At 43.8% G+C, this 23630-nt stretch overlaps 1 protein-coding gene across 1 annotated transcript; it reads left to right on the top strand.

The window, feature by feature from the left end:
- Positions 1–375: 375 nt before the first annotated feature.
- LOC106567744 (TNF receptor-associated factor 2) lies at positions 376–23398 on the top strand. Its single transcript, XM_014137409.2, has 12 exons — positions 376–606; positions 2359–2569; positions 2789–2867; positions 3198–3296; positions 3542–3703; positions 3845–3919; positions 4122–4196; positions 4367–4453; positions 4967–5443; positions 5604–5781; positions 6026–6174; positions 19848–23398. Exons 2-12 carry the CDS (start codon positions 2382–2384, stop codon positions 20064–20066), a joined length of 1788 nt encoding a protein of 595 aa, XP_013992884.1. The 5' UTR covers positions 376–606; positions 2359–2381; the 3' UTR covers positions 20067–23398.
- The last annotated feature ends 232 nt before the right edge of the window (positions 23399–23630 follow it).

Here is a 23630-nt window from a genome sequence, read left to right as displayed (position 1 = left end):
GCCAGTGTCACGTGAATTAATGATTTGCATTCGCTTTGAGTGTTCACAATACATAAAGATTACACTGTTCATACATTTGTCGTGCTTTTCACGTGTGAACAAAATGCATTTTATTCTAATGAATGAGGGGGGTAGTTGTGGCAGCTACTAGTCTACTATTATAGAGCCTCAATTGATGTCTTGTCAATCATTATAAACTCACCTATAGGGAGGTATGTTGTAAACATTATGATAACATTAAATTATGCACAACTAACCTATATAATTTGTCCAAATGCCTATATTTTCATTATTTTAAATGTAGTCATATGAAACCATTAGCAATGGAATATCGTCAGGAAGGCACCCTCTTTACATTTGTCCTGTCTGTCAACCCATGTTAAGGCTGAACATGACGTAACACCCACACTGCAAAGTGCAATGGCGAAATTGAACAATAACAGTCATCGCTTCTCGGTACCATATGTATTATGTCGTTAACATTAAAGAAAACAGAATCATTCTTCTGCAGAGTCACATCATGCAACATCTGTAAATGTAACGCGCGCGGGGCTGCGACTAGGAGTATTCTACTGTCTCTGCAAGCGATGACAGTTTAAAACGCAGGTAAGTTTCATGTAATTGCAATACCGTCCATTTTCAATGCCAAACCATTTTCGCAGCAAACTGGTTTGTGCACCTGCTTTTAAAGGGGCGTGGCGGCTGGCATGCAGGGTACACCACCTCCAGCTAAAGATGCTGATAGCTTAGCAACTACAATAGGGGAAAGCAGATGAGAGCAACAACAATGGATTTACCATTTGTAAGCATCATTCGCAATGTCTGACGATGCACGGAGCATTTCTGTGTGATGACCCGACCATTAACTGTTCTGACACGACTGTAGCGCGATACACGGTGCTGTGACTGCTCACTTGAAATGTAAACAAAGGGATACGGGCCTTTTGCTATTTCTCTCAATGCCTGGCTAGCTGCATTGAAGTTGTCGTTGATAGTGTCAATAACAGTTTTTATTTATGCACGGTGCATGTATTAGTACAAGCAGACTGTAGGACCATGTGGTGGATCGTGTCAGCTAAACCACAATGTTTCAAACTATAGAAAAAGATGTACTGAACAAAAATATAAACGCAACATGTAAAGTGTTGGTCCCATGTTTCATGAGCTGAAATAAAAAATTCCCGAAATTTTCGTTAAGCACAAAAATATTATTTCTCTCAAATGTTGTGCATACATTTGTTTACATCCCTGTTCAGTGAGCGTTTATCCTTTGCCAAAATAATCCATCCACCTGACAGTGGCATATCAAGAAGCTGATTAAACAGCACAATCATTACACAGGTGCACCTTGTGCTGGGGACAATACAAGGCCACTCTAAAATATGCAGTTTTGTCACACAACACAATGCCCCAGATGTCTCAAGTTTTGAGGAAATGTGCAATTGGCATGCTGACTAGGAATGTCCACCAGAGTTGTTGCCAGATAATTTATGTTCATTTCTCTACCGTAAGGGGCCTCCAACGTTGTTTTAGAGAATTTGACAGTACGTCCATCCGTCCTCACAACCGCAGACCATGTGTAACCACGCCAGCCCAGGACCTCCACATCTGGCTTCTTCATCTGCAGGATTATCTGAGACCAGCCATGAAATTGAGGAGTATTTCTGTCTGTAATAAAGCCCTGTTGTGGGGAAAATCTAATTATGTTTGGCTGGGCCTGGCTCCTCAGTTTCAAATCCATTACCTTTACAAAAATATAAAAATAAAACAAATAGAAATAACCATGGTCTTCAAGCGCCCCTGCCCAGTCGTGTGAAATCCATAGATTAGGGCCAAATACATTTATTTGAATTGACTGATTTCCTTATATGAACTGTAACTCAGTAAAATCTTTGAAATTGTTGAATGTAGCATTCATATTTTTGTTCAGTATAATTATTTTCTCTTCTAATACAATTACAAGCTTTTTTGAATGCAAAATTATCAGGCTAGATGCCATACCATGCCAATTGTTTATTATGGGCATTGGGCTATAATGCCACCACCTAAACAAGAAATACATACTGGCAAATACATCAGATCTCCAAATTGTCTATTTCTCTGACCTGACTGACGTAGTATTGTATTAGTGTCATATCCAGAAAAAGCAGTGGCCTACAGTCTGCAGTACCTTTCTCTCAGTCTTTATTAAATAGTATTATAGTTTGGTTTCCAAAAGATATTCAGATGGAGACCTGCGCTCACTGATAATCTAGCTTTACCATGTCATCAACACATCAGAAAAATATGCCTTGTCATGCCAATACCTTCATAGTAAACTTTTCAAGTTCATTTGGACTCTGACGTTGTTGTTGCCAGGTCTTAGGCGTACTGAGGGAATCATGGCCACGCAAGAACCATCCCCTCCATCGTCCATGGAGAGCAACAAACCCGGCTTCCCCAAGCAGATCCTGGCCAACAAGCTGGAAGATAAACACCTGTGTAACTGCTGTCAGAAGCTGCTGCGGAGGCCCTTCCAAGCCCAGTGTGGACACCGCTTCTGTTCCTACTGCTTCAATAGGACTGTCAGGTGGGAGTTCAAAGAGTGTATCTCAACTGTATACAATTATCTGTATTTTCACCTTTACCTGTAATGTGTAAGTGCTGGTCTGGTAAAACCTAAGGAAGAAACTTTAGACTATTGAAATGCACCCCAGGTTATGATGCCTGATGAATATATTACACGTGACAATATGACACACTGTAATGTTATTTTGTACTGTTTGTTGACATAATATTCCCATTACAGAGATGGACCTCAGAAATGCAATGCTTGTATCAAAGAGGACATTTTTGAAGAGCCCACGTCGATTCTAAAACAAGGCTGTGTAAGTTTCTACAATATGCGTCTTTCATTACAGTGCCACTTTATCCTCTCAAAGAAAAAGTAAGATCAAAATGTACCCTTCAAATAATATGGGTCCTTGTTATTTGGAGCGTGTGCGCTTATCACACACACACACACACACACACACACACACACACACACACACACACACACACACACACACACACACACACACACACACACACACACACACACACACACACACACACACACACACCTCTCAATCATAAATGAAGCATTCGGAAACAGTACAGATTGACTGTAAAGGAAAAAGGCTCGGCAAAATGTTTGTTTGCTCTCACTTCTGCAGGCTTTTCCTGACAACGCAGCTCGACGAGAGGTCGAAAACCTCTCTGTTGTCTGCATCAACGAAGGCTGTACCTGGAAAGGCAATATTAAAGAATATGAGGTTAGTTGAGTGTGGTTTTAGACTGATTATAAACCTTTTCATCATTCAAACGATCCATTTAGACGGACGTTTTTGTTGAAAAAAGAAGTTGTGCCACAGATGGTTATAAGCAATGTACCACAATACTATATTTGCTTTGCTGTGTTCTTGCTTCACGATCAGTTTGACCGAAGATCCTTGTTTAGGCTGTTCTGAACGTATACTAAAGCCAAATGAATCCTAACTCTATTTTCTGTCTCTTACAGTTGAGCCACGAGGGGAAGTGTGAGTACATGATCATCCCCTGCCCCTCCTGTAAAGAGCAGATCCGCTTCAACGAACAGGAACGCCACAACGAGCGAGAGTGCCCTGAGAGAACTCTCAACTGCAAGTACTGCAAGGAACCATTCCATTTCAAAAACATCAAGGTGAGAAATAATGCATGCTCTGAGAGAGAACGTCCATCCATCTATTTATTTGTGAAATCTCTCAAATGGCTGGCAATTGTGCAAGGAACATTAGGGTCAATATTTGTAAGAAGCTATACAAAAACACGTCCTTTTATTTAGGCCCACGACGAGATCTGCCCCAAGTACCCCATGATCTGTGAAGGCTGTGCCAAGAAGAAAATACCCAGGGAGAAGGTGAGTTCTTAAAGTTTCAACACACACAATATAGCCAATTATAGCCAAACGTGACTGAATGCGTTTGGAAAATGCATAACTAAAAAGGAAGCTCAATATTGAGAAAAAATAATCCACTCTCTTTTAAGAAGGTTGATGTTTGAAATAGCTGTAGAACTTGTCAAGTCATTGTGTATTGTTTCGTCTTTGGCTCTTTCCCTAGTATGTCGACCACATTAAGTTCTGCAGCAAATTCAGAACTCCATGCAGATTCCATGTTGTAGGGTGTGATATGTCAGTAAGTAGCTTTTTTATCTCTTCAGAGCTATGGTTTTAATGAATCCTAATTAAACAAACGAGGTTGTTACTGTGTAATTACTATTTTACCATGTTATTTCTTAAATAATACCTGGTAATAATGCAGTGCTAGTGTTAGAACTGCTCTCCTCTCCCCCTCTCTCTGTACAGGTGGAGAAGGAGAGGATCCATGACCACGAGAGGGCCTGCGCCTACGAGCACCTCAACTTGCTGCTGCACTACATTATGGGCATGAAGGTGAGGATGAGCATGGATGTAGTGGAGCGTAAATGCCCATTACACACACTAAAGCAGTGGTATTCAAAGTCGGGGTCGCAGGAGAACTGCAGTGGGGTCGGCCCAAAAATTATTATAAGAGTACAAGGTATTATATGGGACTATATAAAAAAGTTGTTGAGGAAGATAATGAAGTACAATTGTATTTAGTAGATGTATTTATTGGTTTCCTTTTGTTCTGTTAAGAGATGAAAACGTAATGAATTGAAGGTTATGTGTTGATGTAAAAATCACGATTTTATGGTTGTGTAATTAGATTTGGGGTGGGGTTGCGAGAAATTCATGCAAAAAATAAAATGGGGTCCCCAGAAATTCTGGTGGAAAAAATGGGGTCCCTGCTGAAAAAGTTTGAATACCAATGCACTAAAAGATGGTTGTTTGCATTAGCATTTACTTAGCGTTTACATTAGCATTAGCAGACTTGCCTCTGTGTTTGCTTTACCCACCTTATTTTCTTCCTCTCCATCCATGAAGGTGAGCATGGAGGGCCTGCAGCCGCAAGGCCTGGAGCTGGCTGGACACAAGCTCCTGGAGCTCCACCATTCCCTCAGGGAGCTGGAGGCACGTCTCTCCCAGCTCAGCACTACCTCCACCGGGCCTCCCGTGCAGGGGGCCACCAACTCTTCTTCTTCCCCGGGCCTCCCCGGGCCTCCCGCCCTAGCTCTTCCTCTGCCTCCACCTCCCGCCCTGGCCCCCACCCTGACTGTGTCCACCTCCTTCACCCCCCTGCCCAGCTCGGTGGGGGCGGCCCTGGAGCTGCAGCTCCACAGTGAGAAGACCAAGGTGGCGGAGCTGGGACGCAGGTGCACCGACCTGGAGGTGAAGGCGGGGATGTTTGAGAATGTGGTTTGCGTGTTGAACCGAGAGGTGGAGCGCTTTGCCACAACCATGGAGGCCAGTAACAGACAGCACCGCCTAGACCAGGATAAGATCGAGGCCCTGAGCAACAAGGTAGGAAGGCCCTGATGCAGAAATTAAATTCAGTCATTTAATTTATACAGCCCTTTTCCAACATTTTAATTCAATGGCATGACTTACTGGGGTATAAAGCTGGAAGTTCTGAGGTTATTGAATTCATAGAAGCTAACACATATTGGTGTGTGTGTCTCAGGTGCGGCAGCTGGAGAGGACGGTGGGGCTGAAGGACCTGACGGTAGCAGAGATGGAAGGCAGGCTGAGGGAGATATCGGCCACCACATTCGACGGTGTCTTCATCTGGAGGATCTCTGACTTTACCAAGAAGAGACAGGATGCCATCGCTGGCCGAGCCCCTGCCATGTTCTCACCAGGTAAACCAGAACTATTGCAGTCCAAGTAAAGACAGACCAAAGGGGCTTCGAGACCGAGTCAAGACCGAAACCAGAACAACCATATCGAGACTATATTATACCGTAGTAGTGCCATAATGACAGTGCCATAATGACAGTGCAAAATGTAGGCTATTGTGTTTCCATAATAATATTTAAATCACAGTTTTTCAGCCTTCTACACCAGTAAATATGGCTAAAGAATATGTCTGTTTTTCCCCAACAGCCTTCTACACCAGTAAATACGGCTATAAGATGTGTCTGCGGATCTACCTGAATGGGGACGGGACAGGGCGTGGCAGCCACCTGTCTCTGTTCTTTGTGGTGATGAGGGGACTGAGTGATGCTCTGCTCAAATGGCCCTTCAACCAGAAGGTAAGGACCAGGGGACTCATTTAAAAAATGCATAGAAAATGCGTTAGAACGTCATACATTTTACATGCTGTATATTGAAATCCACACAAATCCTGTAATTTATACAGTAACAGTCAAACGTTTGGACACACATACTCATTCAAGGGTTTTTCTTTATTTTTATTATTTTCTACATTGTAGAATAATAGTGATGACATCAAAACTATGAAATAACACATATGGAATTATGTAGTAACCAAAAAAGTGTTAAACAAATCAAAATATATTTTATATTTGAGATTCTTCAAAGTAGCCACCCTTTGCCTCGATGACAGCTTTGTACACGCTTGGCATTCTCTCAACAAGCTTCACCTGGAATGCTTTTCCAACAGTCTGGAACAAGTTCCCACATATACTGAGCACTTGTTGGTTGCTTTTCCTTTACTCTGCGGTCCAACTCATCCCAAACCATCTCAATTGGGTTGAGGTTGGGTGTTTGTGGAGGCCAGGTCATCTGATGCAGCGCTCCATCACTTTCCTTCTTGGTCAAATACCCCTTACACAGCCTGGAGGTGTGTTTTGTGTCATTGTCCTGTTGAAAAACAAATGATAGTCCCACTAAGCGCAAACCAGACGGGATGTGTCACGGGTGTCGTATGGATTGGACCAAAACGCAGCGGGAATATGTATACTCATCTTCTTTTTATTTTGAAGAAGGAGAAACAACTAAATACGTATACAAAAAAGAACAAAACAAAACAGTCCTGTCAGGTGCAACAAACACTAAACAAGGAACAACTACCCACAAATCCCATAGAAAAACACCCCTCTTAAATAGAACCTTCAATTAGAAGCAACGAGGAGCAGCTGCTTCCAATTGAAGGTCCACCCAATAAACATCACATAGAAATAGACATACTAGAACTAACATAGAAATAGACTAACAAAGAACATAGCCCAACAAACCCCGAAACACTCTAAACAAACACCCCTCTTAAATATGAACATACCCCGAAACACTCTAAACAAACACCCCCTGCCACGTCCTGACCAAACTACAATAACAAATAACCCCTTATACTGGTCAGGACGTGACAGTACTCCCCCCAAATGTGCAGACCCCGGATGCACCTCACACAAAAAATAAACACAAAAAAAATAAACCCCAAAACAAAAACAAAAATAATCCTAACTGAAGGGAGGGTGGCCACCGTCACCGACGGTTCTTGTGCTACACCCCCCCCTCCCCAACCTCCTACTACGGAGGTGGCTCAGGCTCTGGCCTTACTCCCCAACCTAACCTGTCCACCCCCGCTAAATGCTTATCAAATTTGACCCATCCCGAAGTCTCTGGGCTATGGCGCATCGCTGAAGACCTCGGGCTGATGCGCGTCGCTGGAGACCTCGGGCTGATGCGCGTCGCTGGAGACCTTGGACTGGAGGGCGACTCTGGGAGCTCCGGACTGGAGGGCGACTCTGGGAGCTCCGGACTATGGGCCGTCTCTGTCGGTTCCGGACTGTGGGCCGTCTCTGTCGGTTCCGGACTGTGGGCCGTCTCTGCTGGCTCCGGACTGTGGGCCGTCTCTGCTGGCTCCGGACTGTGGGCCGTCTCTGCTGGCTCCGGACTGTGGGCCGTCTCTGCAGGTTCCGAACTGTGGGCCATCTCTAGACGGGGTACTGTCGCCGGAAGCTCTGGACGGGGCACTGTCGCCGGACACTCTGGACGGGGCACTGTTGCCGGACACTCTGGACGGGGCACTGTCGCCGGACACTCTGGACGGGGCACTGTTGCCGGACACTCTGAACGGGGAACTGTTGCCGGAAGCTCTGGACGGGGACTGCGCACTGAAGGCCTGATGCGTGGGGCTGGCTTAGGAAGCGCCAGACTAGGGACACGCACCACAGGGCTAGTGCGAGGAGCAGGAGCAGGACGAGCTGGACTGGGCTGACGCACTGGAGGCCTGGTGCGTGGGGCTGGTACTAGAGGTACCAGACTGGAGACACGCACCCCAAGGCTAGTGCGAGGAGCGGGAACAGGACGTACTAGACTGGGCTGACGCACTGGAGGCCTGGTGCGTGGTCCTGGCTTTGGAGGCGCCAGACTAGAGACACGCACCTCAGGGCTAGTGCGAAGAGCAGGAACTGGATACACCGGGCCATGAGTAGGCACTGGAGGTCTGGAGCGCACCTCCTGCACAACCCGTCCTGGCTGGATGGTAATAGTAGCCCTGCACGAGCGGAGTGCTGGCACAGGGCGAACTGGGCTGTGCAGAGGCCTGATCGCTGCCGTGTGTAGAGCAGGCGTAGGGTAGCCTGGGCCTAGGAGGCGCACTGGTGGCCAGATGTGCTGCGCAGGCATCCTCCTCCCAGGCTGGATGCCCACTCTAGCACGGCACTTGCGAGGGGCTGGGATCGCTTGCACCGGACTGAGCGTGCGCATGGGCGAGATCGTGCGCACTTCCGCATACACCGGCGCTCTCCACTCCACACGCTCCCCATAATAAGCACGGGGAGTTGGCTTAGGGCTCACCCTTGGCCCAGCCAAACTACCCGTGTGCCCCCCCCCAAAACATTTCTTGGGGGTGCCTCTCAGGCTTCCTTGTTAGCCGTGTACCCACATAACGTTCCCGGTCCTCTCCAGCCTTCCTGGCTGCCTCCGCTCTCCTGGCTGCCTCCACCTGTTCCCATGGAAGGCGATCTCTTCCAGCCTGGATCTCCTCCCATGTGTAGGATCCCTTTCCGTCCAATATCTCCTCCCATGTCTACGATTCTAAGCTCCTCTGCTGCTCCTGCCTCCGCTGCTTGGTCCGTTTGTGGTGGGTAGTTCTGTCACGGTTGTCGTAAGGATTGGACCAAAATGCAGCGGGAATATGTATACTCATCTTCTTTTTATTTGAAGAAGGAGAAACAACTAAATACGTATACAAAAAAAACGAAACAGTCCTGTCAGGTGCAACAAACACTAAACAAGGAACAACTACCCATATATCCCATAGAAAAACACCCCTCTTAAATAGGACCTTCAATTAGAAGCAACGAGGAGCAGCTGCTTCCAATTGAAGGTTCACCCAATAAACATCACATAGAGAGTTCTAGTATGTCTATAACATAGAAATAGACTAACAAAGAACATAGCCCAACAAACCCTGAAACACTCTAAACAAACACCCCTCTTAAATATGAACATAGCTCAACAAACCCCGAAACACTCTAAACAAACAGGAGGTGGGACACGCACCACAGTGCTTTGCTGGTGACACTGTCTGTGATTTATTTAGAATTCAAGGCACACTTAAACAGCATGGCTACCACAGCATTCTGCAGCGATACGCCATCCTGCCACGTCCTGACCAAACTACAATAACAAATAACCCCTTATACTGGTCAGGACGTGACAGGATGGCGTATCGCTGCAGAATGCTGTGGTAGCCATGCTGTTTAAGTGTGCCTTGAATTCTAAATAAATCACAGACAGTGTCACCAGCAAAGCACCCCCACACCATCACACCTCCTCCTCCATGCTTCACGGTGGGAACCACACATACGGAGATCATCCATTCACCTACTCTGTGTCTCCCAAAGACACAGTGGTTGGAACCAAAAATCTCAAATTTGGACTCATCAGACCAAGGACAGATTTCCACCGGTCTAATGTCCATTGCTTGAGTTTCTTGGCCCAAGCAAGTCTCTTCTTCTTATTGGTGTCCTTTAGTAGTGGTTTCTTTGCAGCAATTCGACCATGAAGGCCTGATTCACTCAGTGGCCTCTGAACAGTTGATGTTGAGATGTGTCTGTTACTTGAACTCTGTGAAGCATTTATTTGGGCTTAAATTTTTGAGGCTGGTAACTCTAATGAACTTATCCTCTTTAGCAGAGGTAACTCTGAGTCTTCCTTTCCTGTGGCGATCCTCATGAGATCCAGTTTCATCATAGCGCTTGATGGTTTTTGCAACTGCACTTGAAGAAACTTTCACATTTCTTGACATTTTTTCATGTCTTAAACATCCTGTGGCGTTCTGCATTAGCATCGAACAGTCCCCGTGATATGCAACTTTTCAGGGAAGTTAGAAACCAATATACACAGGCAGTTAGAAAAGCCAAGGCTAGCTTTTTCAAGCAGAAATTTGCTTCCTGCAACACAAACTCAAAAAAGTTCTGGATCACTGTAAAGTCCATGGAGAATAAAAACACCTCCTCCCAGCTGCCCACTGCACTGAGGATAGGAAACTCTGTCACCTCCGATAAATCCACTATAATTGAGAATTTCAATAAGCATTTTTCTACAGCTGGCCATGCTTTCCACCTGGCGGTCAACAGCACTGCACCCCCCACAGCTACTCGCCCAAGCCTTCCCCATTTCTCCTTCTCCCAAATCCAGTCAGCTGATGTTCTGAAAGAGTTGCAAAATCTGGACCCCTACAAATCAGCCGGGCTAGACAATCTGGACCCTTTCTTTGTAAAATTATCTGCCGAAATTGTTGCAACCCCTATTACTAGCCTGTTCAACCTCTCTTTCGTGTCGTCTGAGATTCCAAAAGATTGGAAAGCAGCTGCTGTCATCCCCCTCTTCAAAGGAGGGGACACTCTTGACCCAAACTGCTACAGACTTATATTTATCCTACGCTGCCTTTCTAGGGTCTTCGAAAGCCAAGTCAACAAACAGATTACCGACCATTTCGAATCCCATCGCACCTTCTCCGCTATGCAATCTGGTTTCAGAGCTGGTCATGGGTGCACCTCAGCCACGCTCAAGGTCCTAAACGATATCGTAACCGCCATCCATAAGAAACAATACTGCGCTGCCGTATTCATTGACCTGGCCAAGGCTTTCGACTCTGTCAATCACCACATCATCATCGGCAGACTCAATAGCCTTGGTTTCTCAAATGATTGCCTCGCCTGGTTCACCAACTACTTCTCTGATAGAGTTCAATGTGTCAAATCGGATGGTCTGTTGTCCGGGCCTCTGGTAGTCTCTATGGGGGTGCCACAGCGTTCAATTCTTGGGCCAACTCTTTTCTCTGTATACATCAATGATGTCGCTCTTGCTGCTGGTGAGTCTCTGATCCACCTCTACGCAGACAACACCATTCTGTATACTTCTGGCCCTTCTTTGGACACTGTGTTAACAACCCTCCAGACGAGCTTCAATGCCATACAACTCTCCTTCCGTGGCCTCCAACTGCTCTTAAATACAAGTAAAACTAAATGCATGCTCTTCAACCGATCGCTGCCCACGCCTGCCCGCCCGTCCAGCATCACTACTCTGGACGATTCTGACTTAGAATATGTGGACAACCATAAATACCTAGGTGTCTGGTTAGACTGTAAGCTCTCCTTCCAGACTCACATCAAACATCTCCAATCCAAAGTTAAATCTAGAATTGGCTTCCTATTTCGCAACAAAGCATCCTTCACTCATGCTGCCAAACATACCCTCGTAAAACTGACCATCCTACCGATCCTCGACTTCGGCGATGTCATTTTACAAAATAGCCTCCAATACCCTACTCAATAAACTGGATGCGGTCTATCACAGTGCCATCCGTTTTGTCACCAAAGCCCCATATACTACCCACTACTGCGACCTGTACGCTCTCGTTGGTTGGCCCTCGCTTCATACTCGTCGCCAAACCCACTGGCTCCATGTCATCCACAAGACCCTGCTAGGTAAAGTCCCCCCTTATCTCCGCTCACTGGTCACCATAGCAGCACCCACCTGTAGCATGCGCTCCAGCAGGTATATCTCTCTGGTCACCCCCAAAGCCAATTCCTCCTTTGGCCGTCTCTCCTTCCAGTTCTCTGCTGCCAATGACTGGAACGAACTACAAAAATCTCTTAAACTGGGAACACTTATCTCCCTCACTAGCTTTAAGCACAAGCTGTCAGAGTAGCTCACAGATCACTGCACCTGTACATAGCCCATCTATAATTTAGCCCAAACAACTACCGCTTCCCCTATTGTATTTATTTATTTATTTATTCTTCTACTTTGCACTTTCTTCCACTACAAATCTACCACTCCAGTGTTTTACTTGCTATATTGTATTTACTTTGCCACCATGGCCTTTTTTTCCTTTACCTCCGTTATCTCACCTCATTTGCTCACATTGTATATAGACTTATTTTTCTACTGTATTATTGACTGTATGTTTTGTTTTACTCCATGTGTATCTCTCTGTTGTTGTATATGTCGAACTGCTTTGCTTTATCTTGGCCAGGTCGCAATTGTAAATGAGAACTTGTTCTCAACTTGCCTACCTGGTTAAATAAAGGTGAAATAAATAAAAAATGATGGACTGTCGTTTCTCTTTGCTTATATGAGCTGTTCTTGCCTTAATATGGACTTGGTATTTTACCAAATAGGGCTATCTTCTGTATACCACCCTTACCTTGTCACAACCCAACTGATTGTCTCAAACGCATTAAGAAGGAAGGAAATTCCACAAATTAACTTTTAACAAGGCACACCTGTTAATTGAAATGCGCTGGTTACGCTGGTTCAGAGAATACCAAGAGTGTGCAAGCTGTCATCATGGCAAAGGGTGGCTACTTTGAAGAATCACAAATATATAATATATTTTTATTTGTTTAACACTTTTTTGCTTACTACATGATTCCATATGTGTTATTTCATAGTTTTTATGTCTTCAATATTATTCTACAATGAAGAAAATAGCAAAAATAAAGAGAAACCCTTGAATGAATAGGTGTGTCCAAACTTTGACTGGTACTGTATATCTTCAAATTGATGTGAAAATGTGCAATACAATTTTGATTTTGCATGACACGTGTGATGTATAAATCAGACATGCTTTTGTGGGATTCTCTCTCTCGTTGTCCTGGCAGGAAACTCCAAAACATGTCTGTAATGGAGATTATAAATATCTAATTCTATGATTTATTACGTTTTCTATATCAGACATTGGGGTGTCTTGTTCTTACTCTTTTTATCTGTAAATAATCATTAATCAACAAGAGGTGAAAAGAGGGCAACCCAGTCAAGTGTTTTCTCATCTTATGTCAGACAGGGTTGTTGAGGTAAAGTCAGAATGGCAGCTGGCAGGTTTGTGAAGTCATCTGGTTTGCGCTCATGAGGTCTATCCCTCACACTCTCTGTATCTCTCTCTCAATTCAATTAAATTTGCTTTATTGGCATGACGTAACAATGTACATATTGCCAAAACCTACTTTGGAGATCTACAATATTAACATAATAAAATAATATAATCAATATTGACAACAGTAACACCAATTATCAAGGGTCAAAATAACTATACATTCAACAATAACAATACAATCGGCATAGAGGACAGGTTGGTTGGTCTGTCAGACAGTGTCCCTCATCTTATGGCAGGCACCAATGTACGTAGTGCGCTGCCAACCCACAGCTCTCTGTGTCCACCCCCAACAGGACGGGTAGCCTATTCTCATCAGAGAGGTCTTTGAAACCTTGAATAAGGGTTTCAATTCTGTGGAAATGACACTCTAAGTGTTTTATATTTTAGACATTTTGTCAGAAAATGCATCTCTGTCTCCGGTTCTGCAGTGGTGCAGTGGTTGCACAGCCTTTCCTCTACAGGGAGCCAGGTTTTCCTGTGTCTACCCTTCTCAATAGCAAGGCTGTGCTCACTGAGCCTGTACTTTGTCAAGGCTTTGATCAGTAACAATTAGTCAAATAGTTAGCCACAGTGTACTGTCCATTTGGGACCAGATAGCACTGCGTTTTGCTTTGTGCTTGTGTTTCCCAATAGGTAATATAGTTTTGTTTTGATTGTGTTGTAATTTGGTTTATTCTGATTGATTGGATGTTCTGGTCCTGAGGCTTCAGTGTGTTAGTAGAACAGGTTTGTGAACTCAGCCCCAGGACTAGCTGGATGAGGGGACTATTTTCTTTGCTCAGCTCTTGGCATTGCAGGGCTTGGTAATGATATGAGAGGGGGTCACTGTATTTTAGATGTTTCCAAAACTTAATTGCTCTTTTAAAAAAAATATTAGTGGATATTGGCCTAATTCTGCCCTGCATGCATTGTTTGTAGTTTTCCTCTGGACACATAGGAGGATCTTACAGAACTCTGCATGCGGGGTTTCAATTGGGTGTTTGTCCTATTGGGTGAAATCTTGTTTTACAAGTGGACTCCACACCTCGCTGCCATAAAGTGCAATTGGTTCAATGACACATTCAATTAGTTTTAGCCAAATCTTTATAGGTATTTCAATTTGAATTCGTTTTTTAATGGCGTAGAATGCCCTGCGTGCTTTCTCTATCAGTTCATTCACTGCCTCATTAAGGTGTCCAGTTGATCCTATTTTTCAACCTACGTAATTGTAGCGTGTGCAGTACTCTATATATTTTGTACCAATTGAGAGCTCACCCTCTGCATGCTGGGAATTGTATGAGTGAGTGCGAGTGTTGTGTAGAGTTAGATATCCTGGTTTTTCTTTTACGTGTCCTTTTCTTGGTGGTATCTTTTTTTCTTCCTATGCATGATTAAGGTTATCATTATTTTTATTTAGTTGTTGTGGTAGAATTAAGTATATTATTTTTCGTGTCGAAATTACCCTGGCTTTGGCGGGGATGGCGACCCACATGGGGACGCCGTCCCTGTCACTTCGGCACGGCTTCAGGTGTGTTACTGAAACTACTGTCACTGTGAAGGAGTTTCTGGTCGCCGTAGGAGAGAAGGTAGGATATGAGAATGCTGCTTATGCGTCACGGATGAATAAAGCGGTGGTGGTTTTTCTTAACCTCTTATGGCTAGGGGGCAGTATTTTCACGGCTGGATAAAAAACGTACCCGATTTAATCTGGTTACTAATCCTACCCAGTAACTAGAATATGCATATACTTATTATATATGGATAGAAAACACTCTAAAGTTTCTAAAACTGTTTGAATGGTGTCTGTGAGTATAACAGAACTCAAATGGCAGGTCAAAACCTGAGAGATTCCTTTACAGGAAGTGGCCTGTCTGACCATTTCTGGAACTTCTTTGCCATCTCTATCTTTTACTAAGGATCTCTGCTCTAACGTGACACTTCCTACGTCGTCCATAGGCGCTCAGAGCCCGGGAAAAACCTGAATGTCATCATCCCAGCCCCAGGCTGAAACACATTATCGCCTTTCTCAAGTGGCCGATCAAGGGACTCTGGGCTTAGGCGCGTGACCTGACCGCCCCCGTCTTTGTGATTTTTTCCTCTGTTTGCCGAAAAGGAGATTCCCGGTCGGAATATTATCGCTTTTCTACGAGAAAAATGGCATAAAAATTGATTTTAAACAGCGGTTGACATGCTTCGAAGTACGGTAATGGAATATTTAGAATTTATTTGTCACGAATTGCGCCATGCGCACGACCCTTCTTTACCATTTCGGATAGTGTCTGGAACGCACGAACAAAACGCCGCTATTCGGATATAACGATGGATTATTTTGGACCAAACCAACATTTGTTATTGAAGTAGCAGTCCTGGGAGTGCATTCTGACGAAGACAACAAAGGTAATGAAACTTTTGTAATAGTAAATCGGAGTTTGATCAGGGCTAAACTTGGTCGGTGTCTAAATGGCTAGCCGTGATGGCTGGGCTATCTACTGAGAATATTGCAAAATGTGCTTTCACCGAAAAGCTATTTTAAAATCGGACATATCGAGTGCATAGAGGAGTTCTGTATCTATAATTCTTAAAATAATTGTTATGTTTTTTGTGAACGTTTATCTTGAGTAATTTAGTAAATTCACCGGATGATTGCGGGGGGGGTATGCTAGTTCTGAACGTCACATGCTAATGTAAAAAGCTGGTTTTTGATATAAATATGAACTTGATTGAACAAAACATGCATGCATTGTATAACATAATGTCCTAGGGTTGTCATCTGATGAAGATCATCAAAGGTTAGTGCTGCATTTAGCTGTGGTTTTGTTTTTTGTGACATTATATGCTAGCTTGAAAAATGGGTGTCTGATTATTTCTGGCTTGGTACTCTGCTGACATAATCTAATGTTTTGCTTTCGCTGTAAAGCCTTTTTGAAATCGGACAGTGTGGTTAGATAAAGGAGAGTCTTATCTTTAAAATGCTGTGAAATAGTCATATGTTTGAAAAATTGAAGTTTTTGTATTTTTGAGGAATTTGTAATTCGCGCCACGCCTATCATTGGATATTGGAGCAGGTGTTCCGCTAGCGGAACGTCTAGATGTAAGAGGTTAAAGAAGAGCGTCTTGTTGATCGTATGGTTGAGCATGGCGTACTTCTTAAAGGAATGTTTATTCAAGTTACGCCGCTTTTTTTCTCCGTCAACAAGGGTAACGATTTCGAATGTACCGCCGTTTAATCCCAATGAGCTATTGGAGCATGAGCTATTGCAGTTTGGGAAGTTTGCAAGTTCAATTAAGATTGTATTACTCCTGTGGGTTTCTCTGATCACCATAATGTGACTGTTGATATTCACTTGTCCTGTCCACGAAGGTCATCACCTCACTGGTATTTTATTGTTACATGATGTCATGTTTTGTGAAAGGTTTTTGTTGTTTTGGGAAAAATGGAGGGTTATAAAAGGGAATCTTGAGTCCTTGAAACAATGGTGGGAGGTTGGGAAGGCCCAAATACGATTGTTTTGTCAACAGTATACTGCTCTCTCGAATTGAAGTTAAAGAGACTATTAGGGCCCTTGAACAGGACATCAAATCTATTGAATTGAAGCTGCTCACTCAGAATGACCATGGACTAGTCATGAACTAACAGGACAAGAGACATGAACTGAGGTCGTTTCTACATGAAAGAGTGAAGGGTGCCTTGATTAGGTCTCGTTTTGCTACCCTCAAGGATAAGGATGCCCCTGGCGGTTTTTATTTTTTTAAAACCTAGGACAGTCGACATTGCAACGTAAACAGATGGTCTGCCTTCGTCTCCCTGATGGGAAGGTGACAAAAGATGAGAGTGAAATGCGCCAACATGCCGTAGATTTCTACTCTGCCCTCTATAAGGCGGAGGATTGTGATTCTCTGAGTACTGATCAGTTGTTACAAGGTCTTCCTCAATTGGGCACTGAGCAGAGAGTTGCTATGGACTCTGACATTACTCTGAAGGAGCTGTCCACAGCCGTTATGCAGCTCTCATCAGGCCAAGCCCCTGGCATCGATGGTTTACCATCTGAGTTCTATAAGCACTTTTGGAGGTCTATTGGGGAGGATTTTTATGAAGTGGTGTGTGAATCTTTTCATGAGGGTTCTCTTCCTGTATCTTGTCAATGTGCTGTGCTTTCATTGTTGGCAAAAAAGGGGGATTTGGCTCTCATAAATAAATTGGCGACCTGTTGCGTTGCTGTGTGTGGAATATAAAATGGTATCTAAATGTCTCTCAAACAGGTTGAAAGAGTATCTGGGGCTGTTGGTCCACAAGGACCAGTCTTACTGTGTACCTGACGTCTCTATAGTTGATAACTCGTTTCTAATAAGAGATGTTTTAGACGTTAGTAAACTGTCTGATGTGAATGTGGGTTTACTTTCTTTGGATCAGGAGAAGGCTTTTGACCATGTGGACCACCAGTACTTGTTCAAAACAATGAAAGCCTTTGGGTTTGGTGATGTGTTTTTGTCTTGGATGAGTTTGCTGTATGCTGGGGCTTCATGTATGGTGAAGGTGGGGGGTGGTTTGAGTTGCCCCATCCCTGTCCAAAGGGGTATCAGGCAGGGATGCCCAATTTCAGGACAGTTATATTGTCTCGCAATTGAACCAATTCTTTGTTTTTTAAGAGCGAGGCTTACTGGTTTCTCTGTGTCAGGAGTAATGAAGGGTCCCATGATAGCACTGTCTGCGTATGCAGATGATGTGACAGTTTTATTACAGGGGATGAGGATGTTAAGGTTCTCTCAAACGATTTAAAGGTGTATGAGGGGGCCTCCTCAGCTAGAGTCAATTGGGAAAAGAGTGAATCGCTGTGGGCAGGTAATCTTCAGACTGGGTCAGCTCCATGGTTACCAGGGGGGCTTCAGTGGGGAAGAGATGGGATGAAGACTTTGGGGTTTTTTCTAGGCTCCGATGTATTTCAGAAAAAGAACTGGGAGGGTGTAGTGGAGAAAGTGTGTGCCAGACTGTCAGGGTGGAAATGGGTGCTACTCCAGCTGTCTTATAGGGGAAGGGTACTGGTAGCTAATAATCTTGCTGCCTCTACCCTGTGGCACAGACTAATGATTTTACAGCCACTGATAAAAGAGCTTCAGAGGACCCTTATCAATTTATTTTGGTCTGGACAACATTGGATTAAAGCTGCAGCCCTGTACCTGCCACTGCATGAGGGTGGGCAAGGGCTGGTGGACATTTCTTCCAGGATCATGGCTTTCCGGCTTCAAGCAGCCCAGAGACTGTTGTACAGAGACGGTTCTAACTGGGTCGACACAGCCTATACATTGATGAGGAGAGCGGGCTGTTTGGGCTTAGACAAGCACCTTTTCCTCTTAAAGCTGGAGCGGGGTGATTTGTCTGGCCTGACTCCATTTTATGAGTCTGTTATGCAGGCTTGGAGAGATTTTGTCAAGTCCCGTAAGGCCGGCATGCCACCAGGGATGTGGCTTTTTGAAGAGCCTCTTTTTTACAACACTGCCACCCAGTCCCGTACTATGGGTTCAGCCAGCCTACGTTCATGCCTGTTAGGTGTGGGGTGTACTAAGCTGGGTCTGGTGCGGAGCAGGAGCAGATCGTTGGAGGAGCTGGGAGAAAGAGCGGGGATCCGATCATCTCACCTACTGAGGAAGGTCGTTGCTGAGGTCTATAATTCTTTGCCAGTACTTCATCGACAATATGTGACTGACACTTCCAATGCTGATCGGTGGAAGGAGGGTCTGGATTATGTGTTCCCTGCACTGATTGTTAGTGCTGCGGCGGGGGATTTCGAGGAGGACGTGGGGATGCTGCTTTCTTTCGATACCCCGGAGCTGGGGGAGTTCAAGGTGGTGGGAAAGAAGACCATGTATAAAATCTGTGTAAAAGTGTCTTTTGCCTCTTCCCTGGAAGGGGTAAAATCGACGAGGTGGGCGGGTGTGTTTGGTCCAGGTGCCTCCCCAAAAGGCTGTTGGTGGTCTTTATACAAACTGCCTATTGATAAGAGGACAGCTGACCTCCAATGGAGGATAATACATGGAGCCATAGCCACCGATATGCATCTGGTACACCTGGATCCTACTGTTGAGGAAGGGTGTCCATTTTGTGCTGAGTCTGAAACTCTGGCACGTTTTGTTTTTACAATGTCCCAGGTTGGTCGGGATGATTGACCTGATCACTAATTGGTTCTCAGCTCTGGGATAAGTTTTCTCTTCCAACTGTTTATATTTGGGCTAAAGTACAGGTTTACTCAAAGGGGTGTAGTTACTTTGCTTAATTTTGTGTCAGGGGCAGCCAAATTAGCAATATGGAAGACCCGAAAGAACAGTATTCGGGGACAGGGGTCTGTGGATGTGGTGGGAATGCTGGAGGGGATGTTGGCAGCGAGACAGTTGAGTTTGCCTATTACAAACTGGTTAACAATATTGAATGTTTGAGTATATGGGGTATTCAGAGGCTGTTATGTGTAGTTACTGTGGAGGAGAATTTAGTGTTGTTTTTAATTGATGTGTAACTATGGTTTTATATGAGTGTATATAGTGTTGTGGGCTCCCAGACCCAATAAAGATGATTTAAAACTCAAACTCTTTCTCTCTCACCAGGTGACTCTGATGCTGCTGGACCAGAGTAACAGGGAGCACATCATCGATGCCTTCCGGCCCGACATCACTTCCTCCTCCTTCCAGAGGCCTGTAAGTGAGATGAACATCGCCAGCGGCTGCCCGCTCTTCTGCCCGCTCTCCAAGCTCGACGCCAAGAACTCCTACATTCGCGACGACACCATTTTCATTAAGGCCATCGTGGATCTCACAGGCCTCTAGGATGCACCCTTTGAAGTGGAAGTGCAAGACAACTGAGCAGCAATGTGGCCATTCAGGCTTAATTTTGGCTGCTTTTGAGCGCCATTTCGGCTCCATTTTGGTTCCGTTCGGGCCTATTTCAGTCCCCTTCATTAGTAGGGAGACTGACATGCTTGCTACCGTGTGCTGCATATGGCTCCAGTTTGCCCAGCTCAGGAGGCCCTTGCACTGTTGTAGCTCTACCATCTCTTAATGCCACAATACTGGTTCCTCATGGTGCTTGAACCCCAGTTGGTGTGGTGTGTAGCTTTATTATTTGTATCCATGGAAACAACTCCAGAATATAGTCTCAATATTTAGTAGGACAGAACCTGTGGTATTTAAATGGGGATATGTGGCAATTGAATTGATTTGGAGGGCATATTTTTCTCTTGTTTTTCATAAGATTTCATTAGGTCTCAGAGAGAGTGAATTGTAGCCATTAGAGAATAGTAAAAAGAGGGATATGAACCTTTTCCTTGTCAGTGTAGAAAACTGCCCCACTGCTTATCGCAGAAGTAGAGCTTATCGTGGCTTGGTGCAGCAGGGTATTGACTTTTTCTCTTGTTTCCGATCTCAACCCGTAATTTTGATTGTGGATATCGTGAGCTTCTCAATGCCATTGTTGAGTATATTTGCATAGACAAACGTGGAGTTATGTTATGAATAAGAATATAGGCATTTGTTTGCCTTTTTGCGCAAATTGCATGCCGGCTATCTTTTATTGGCCTTGGTGTTGAAGTGCTCTCTCTTTTCATTGAGCTGCTGGAGGGATCCTTCCTTGTTCGTTATTACACTTGTTAGTGAGTTAAACCATCTGTGATGGTGGACATTGCCTGCATGTCTTGGATCCAGGCATATACTTTTACATATACTTGTTGGTGTTGCGTTTCTTGTTCCTCTTTAGGGGTTGAGGCTGTTGGGATTGGTGGTTCGGTACATCTGTGGAAGATACAGTGGAGTTATCAGGGTGTTATAAGGCAGCTTGCCAATCAAAGCCTGAGGCATACGACAAGTGTATTTCTATCACTGGTAAATACATCAAGCTGGAAGAGCTTTCCCCTCCAGGATATGCTCATTACAGTAGCTCATATATCAACACATAGTACTGTGCCCCACCACAGATGTTAATACAGGTTCCATGAACTGAAGGAATGGTGTGTTCCTTGTTTTCTGTTCATATTACAGTGTGGTACATTTGTATGTAGTTTTGCTGCTATGTCAGATATGTTGGTGATGTAAAACAAATGTGTTGCGATCGATGCGAAATTTAGCACAGACAGTTGAAGGTGTTAAAGTGGAAGTATAAAGAGAGATGTAGCCAAGAAGTGAAAACAAGTGAATGTGATGGTATACTTTGCCATTGGACCATAGTGGTTGATCATTGTTAATTGATGTTTGATGTAACTCTAGATAAATCCCATGAACCTGTGGGTGACAGTGAAACCTCTTAGCCTAGGTGGTGTTATTATGATTCATGAAGCCCCTCAAATGATGCTGACCAAAATGCTAAATCTGAGGAAATCCTTTAGATCTGAAATATATCTGTAGGTTGTATGCTTGTCCATCAGGGGGTGCTGTTTTACTAGGTACGCCTGTGTGCGTCCCCAATAGTCTTCCCCCTCTGGACTTGTATCAGGGTTTTCACCTGCCTGTTTTGAAACCAGTCTTGACCTGTTTTGAAACCTCTCTGTGCATGGGAGGGTTCAATTCATGTTCAGTATCGCAGTTCGTGGTTGGCTTACCTCGTAGACCAATGGCGAATGCATTTATTTGCATTTGTTTGGAGGAGTATAAATAAAGATGCTAGAGTTATTATTATGTCATATCTCGCACAGTTTCTGTTCAACACAAGCAGATGCCTATATATATATATATATATATGTATATATATATAATATATATATGTATATATATATATATATATATATATATATATTCATAAGAATTTATAAATATAATATCATAATGTTGAGCAATTCAATATATTGATGTTACTATACGCATATTGTTATTAATAAATATAGTATAGTTGAATATATTATTAATGATATAAATAATACCTACTTTTTGTTTGTCGAGATGGTTTAAGACAGGTCTGGAAAACCCCTTAAAGTAACCCAAATACATCAAAAGCTGTGCCACATAATACCAACCATGGCACCCCATTCTCCTGGGTTAACTGAGGGTTAAAAACCAGAATATGAAGTGGTTGTGTTTACATTCCCCAAAATGACCCTTTAAAGGTTCCCACAGTAATTCTGTGTCATATAACTGTGCTTCTCAACTTTTTCTGTACCACTGGGACCGGAAAACGATGGTCCCTCTTGTACCAAGAACCGTCAAGTTGCTATGGTCCTTCCTCCTCAAAGGACTCCTTAGGCCTATATCAAAACAGCACTTGAGATCTGGCTACATTATTGTCAGCTAACCATCTGATGGACTGGTCAGCAGCATCCCTGGGACTGGTGCCGGTCCACGGACCAGAGGTTGAGGACCACAGATTTTTTTTATTCTGAGAAAGGGTGCTTTGGTTGTTATTATAGGTAGTATTTGCGCTCTGAACATCATATTTGTGCAGTCAGTGAATATGGTGTTTGGTCCGTTGATGGTTATAGACAGGTGTTGGTTCTGCAGGAGTTGATTCTGACTATGTTCATTATAGGGAGAATCCCTCCTGCAGAGGTAGCTTTTTAGCATCAAACTGGAGAAGTTGTTCAGCCAGTTTACTGCCCTCAACGAAAAGGAATTCATATATAATCTTTCCTTTCCATAAATACTTATTCTTGTGTTGTGCCAGAATGTTATATTACCTCCAAATTATTGCAAAAGCTGTGTTATACGTTGTACTTGTATTCTATGCTAAAAAATGGTGCCAAATATGCTTAGAGAAAAAATGATATTATGTACATATGAAGGTTTATGGTTTTTATTTTTGTTTCCATCCAATGTAATGCATGGGTCACTTTTGGAACCACCTAGACTGATGGACAACTTTCAGCAAAATATCTCCTTATAATCCAATAATATACCTTTCTTTAGGTCTCTGAATGTAAAGCTTTAATGCAGTTGTCCTTTACTTTTTCTGAGAGAGAAACTGTTCTGTTTTAACAGTTGTTGATGCAGTTGAATTTAATGAACTTTAATTGTGCACTTTGTATTATTTAAATGTCAAACAGGGTACTACTTTGTTCTGTGATTTGTATACTGTGAAGTCAGAGCTATATACATTCTGATGTGTTCATCATTTATGTTCTCTATACGCTATAAAGGCTGTTACAGGACATGTAGTATGCAATAAATTTGTCATTGGATTCCTGGGTTTTTTGTCTCATACCAAGTCTCTGTTTGTGTCCCAAATGGCACCCTATTCCCTATATTGTGCATTACTTTTGACCAGGGCCCATGGAATATGGTGGACATTTGGGACACTGCCTCTGACTTCCATCTGTTTCCTGCTGGCTAGAGGGAGGGAGTCATTGGTTATGCTGTTCCTGTATTCACCCAGAAGAGGGTACTGCTCACCATTGTTTTACACTGGTTACC

Source organism: Salmo salar, chromosome ssa01 (assembly GCF_905237065.1).
Source record: "Salmo salar chromosome ssa01, Ssal_v3.1, whole genome shotgun sequence".
NCBI lineage: Eukaryota > Metazoa > Chordata > Actinopteri > Salmoniformes > Salmonidae > Salmo > Salmo salar.
The sequence above is the reverse complement of the archived record's forward strand: the minus strand, read 5'-3'. Positions and strand labels throughout refer to the sequence as shown.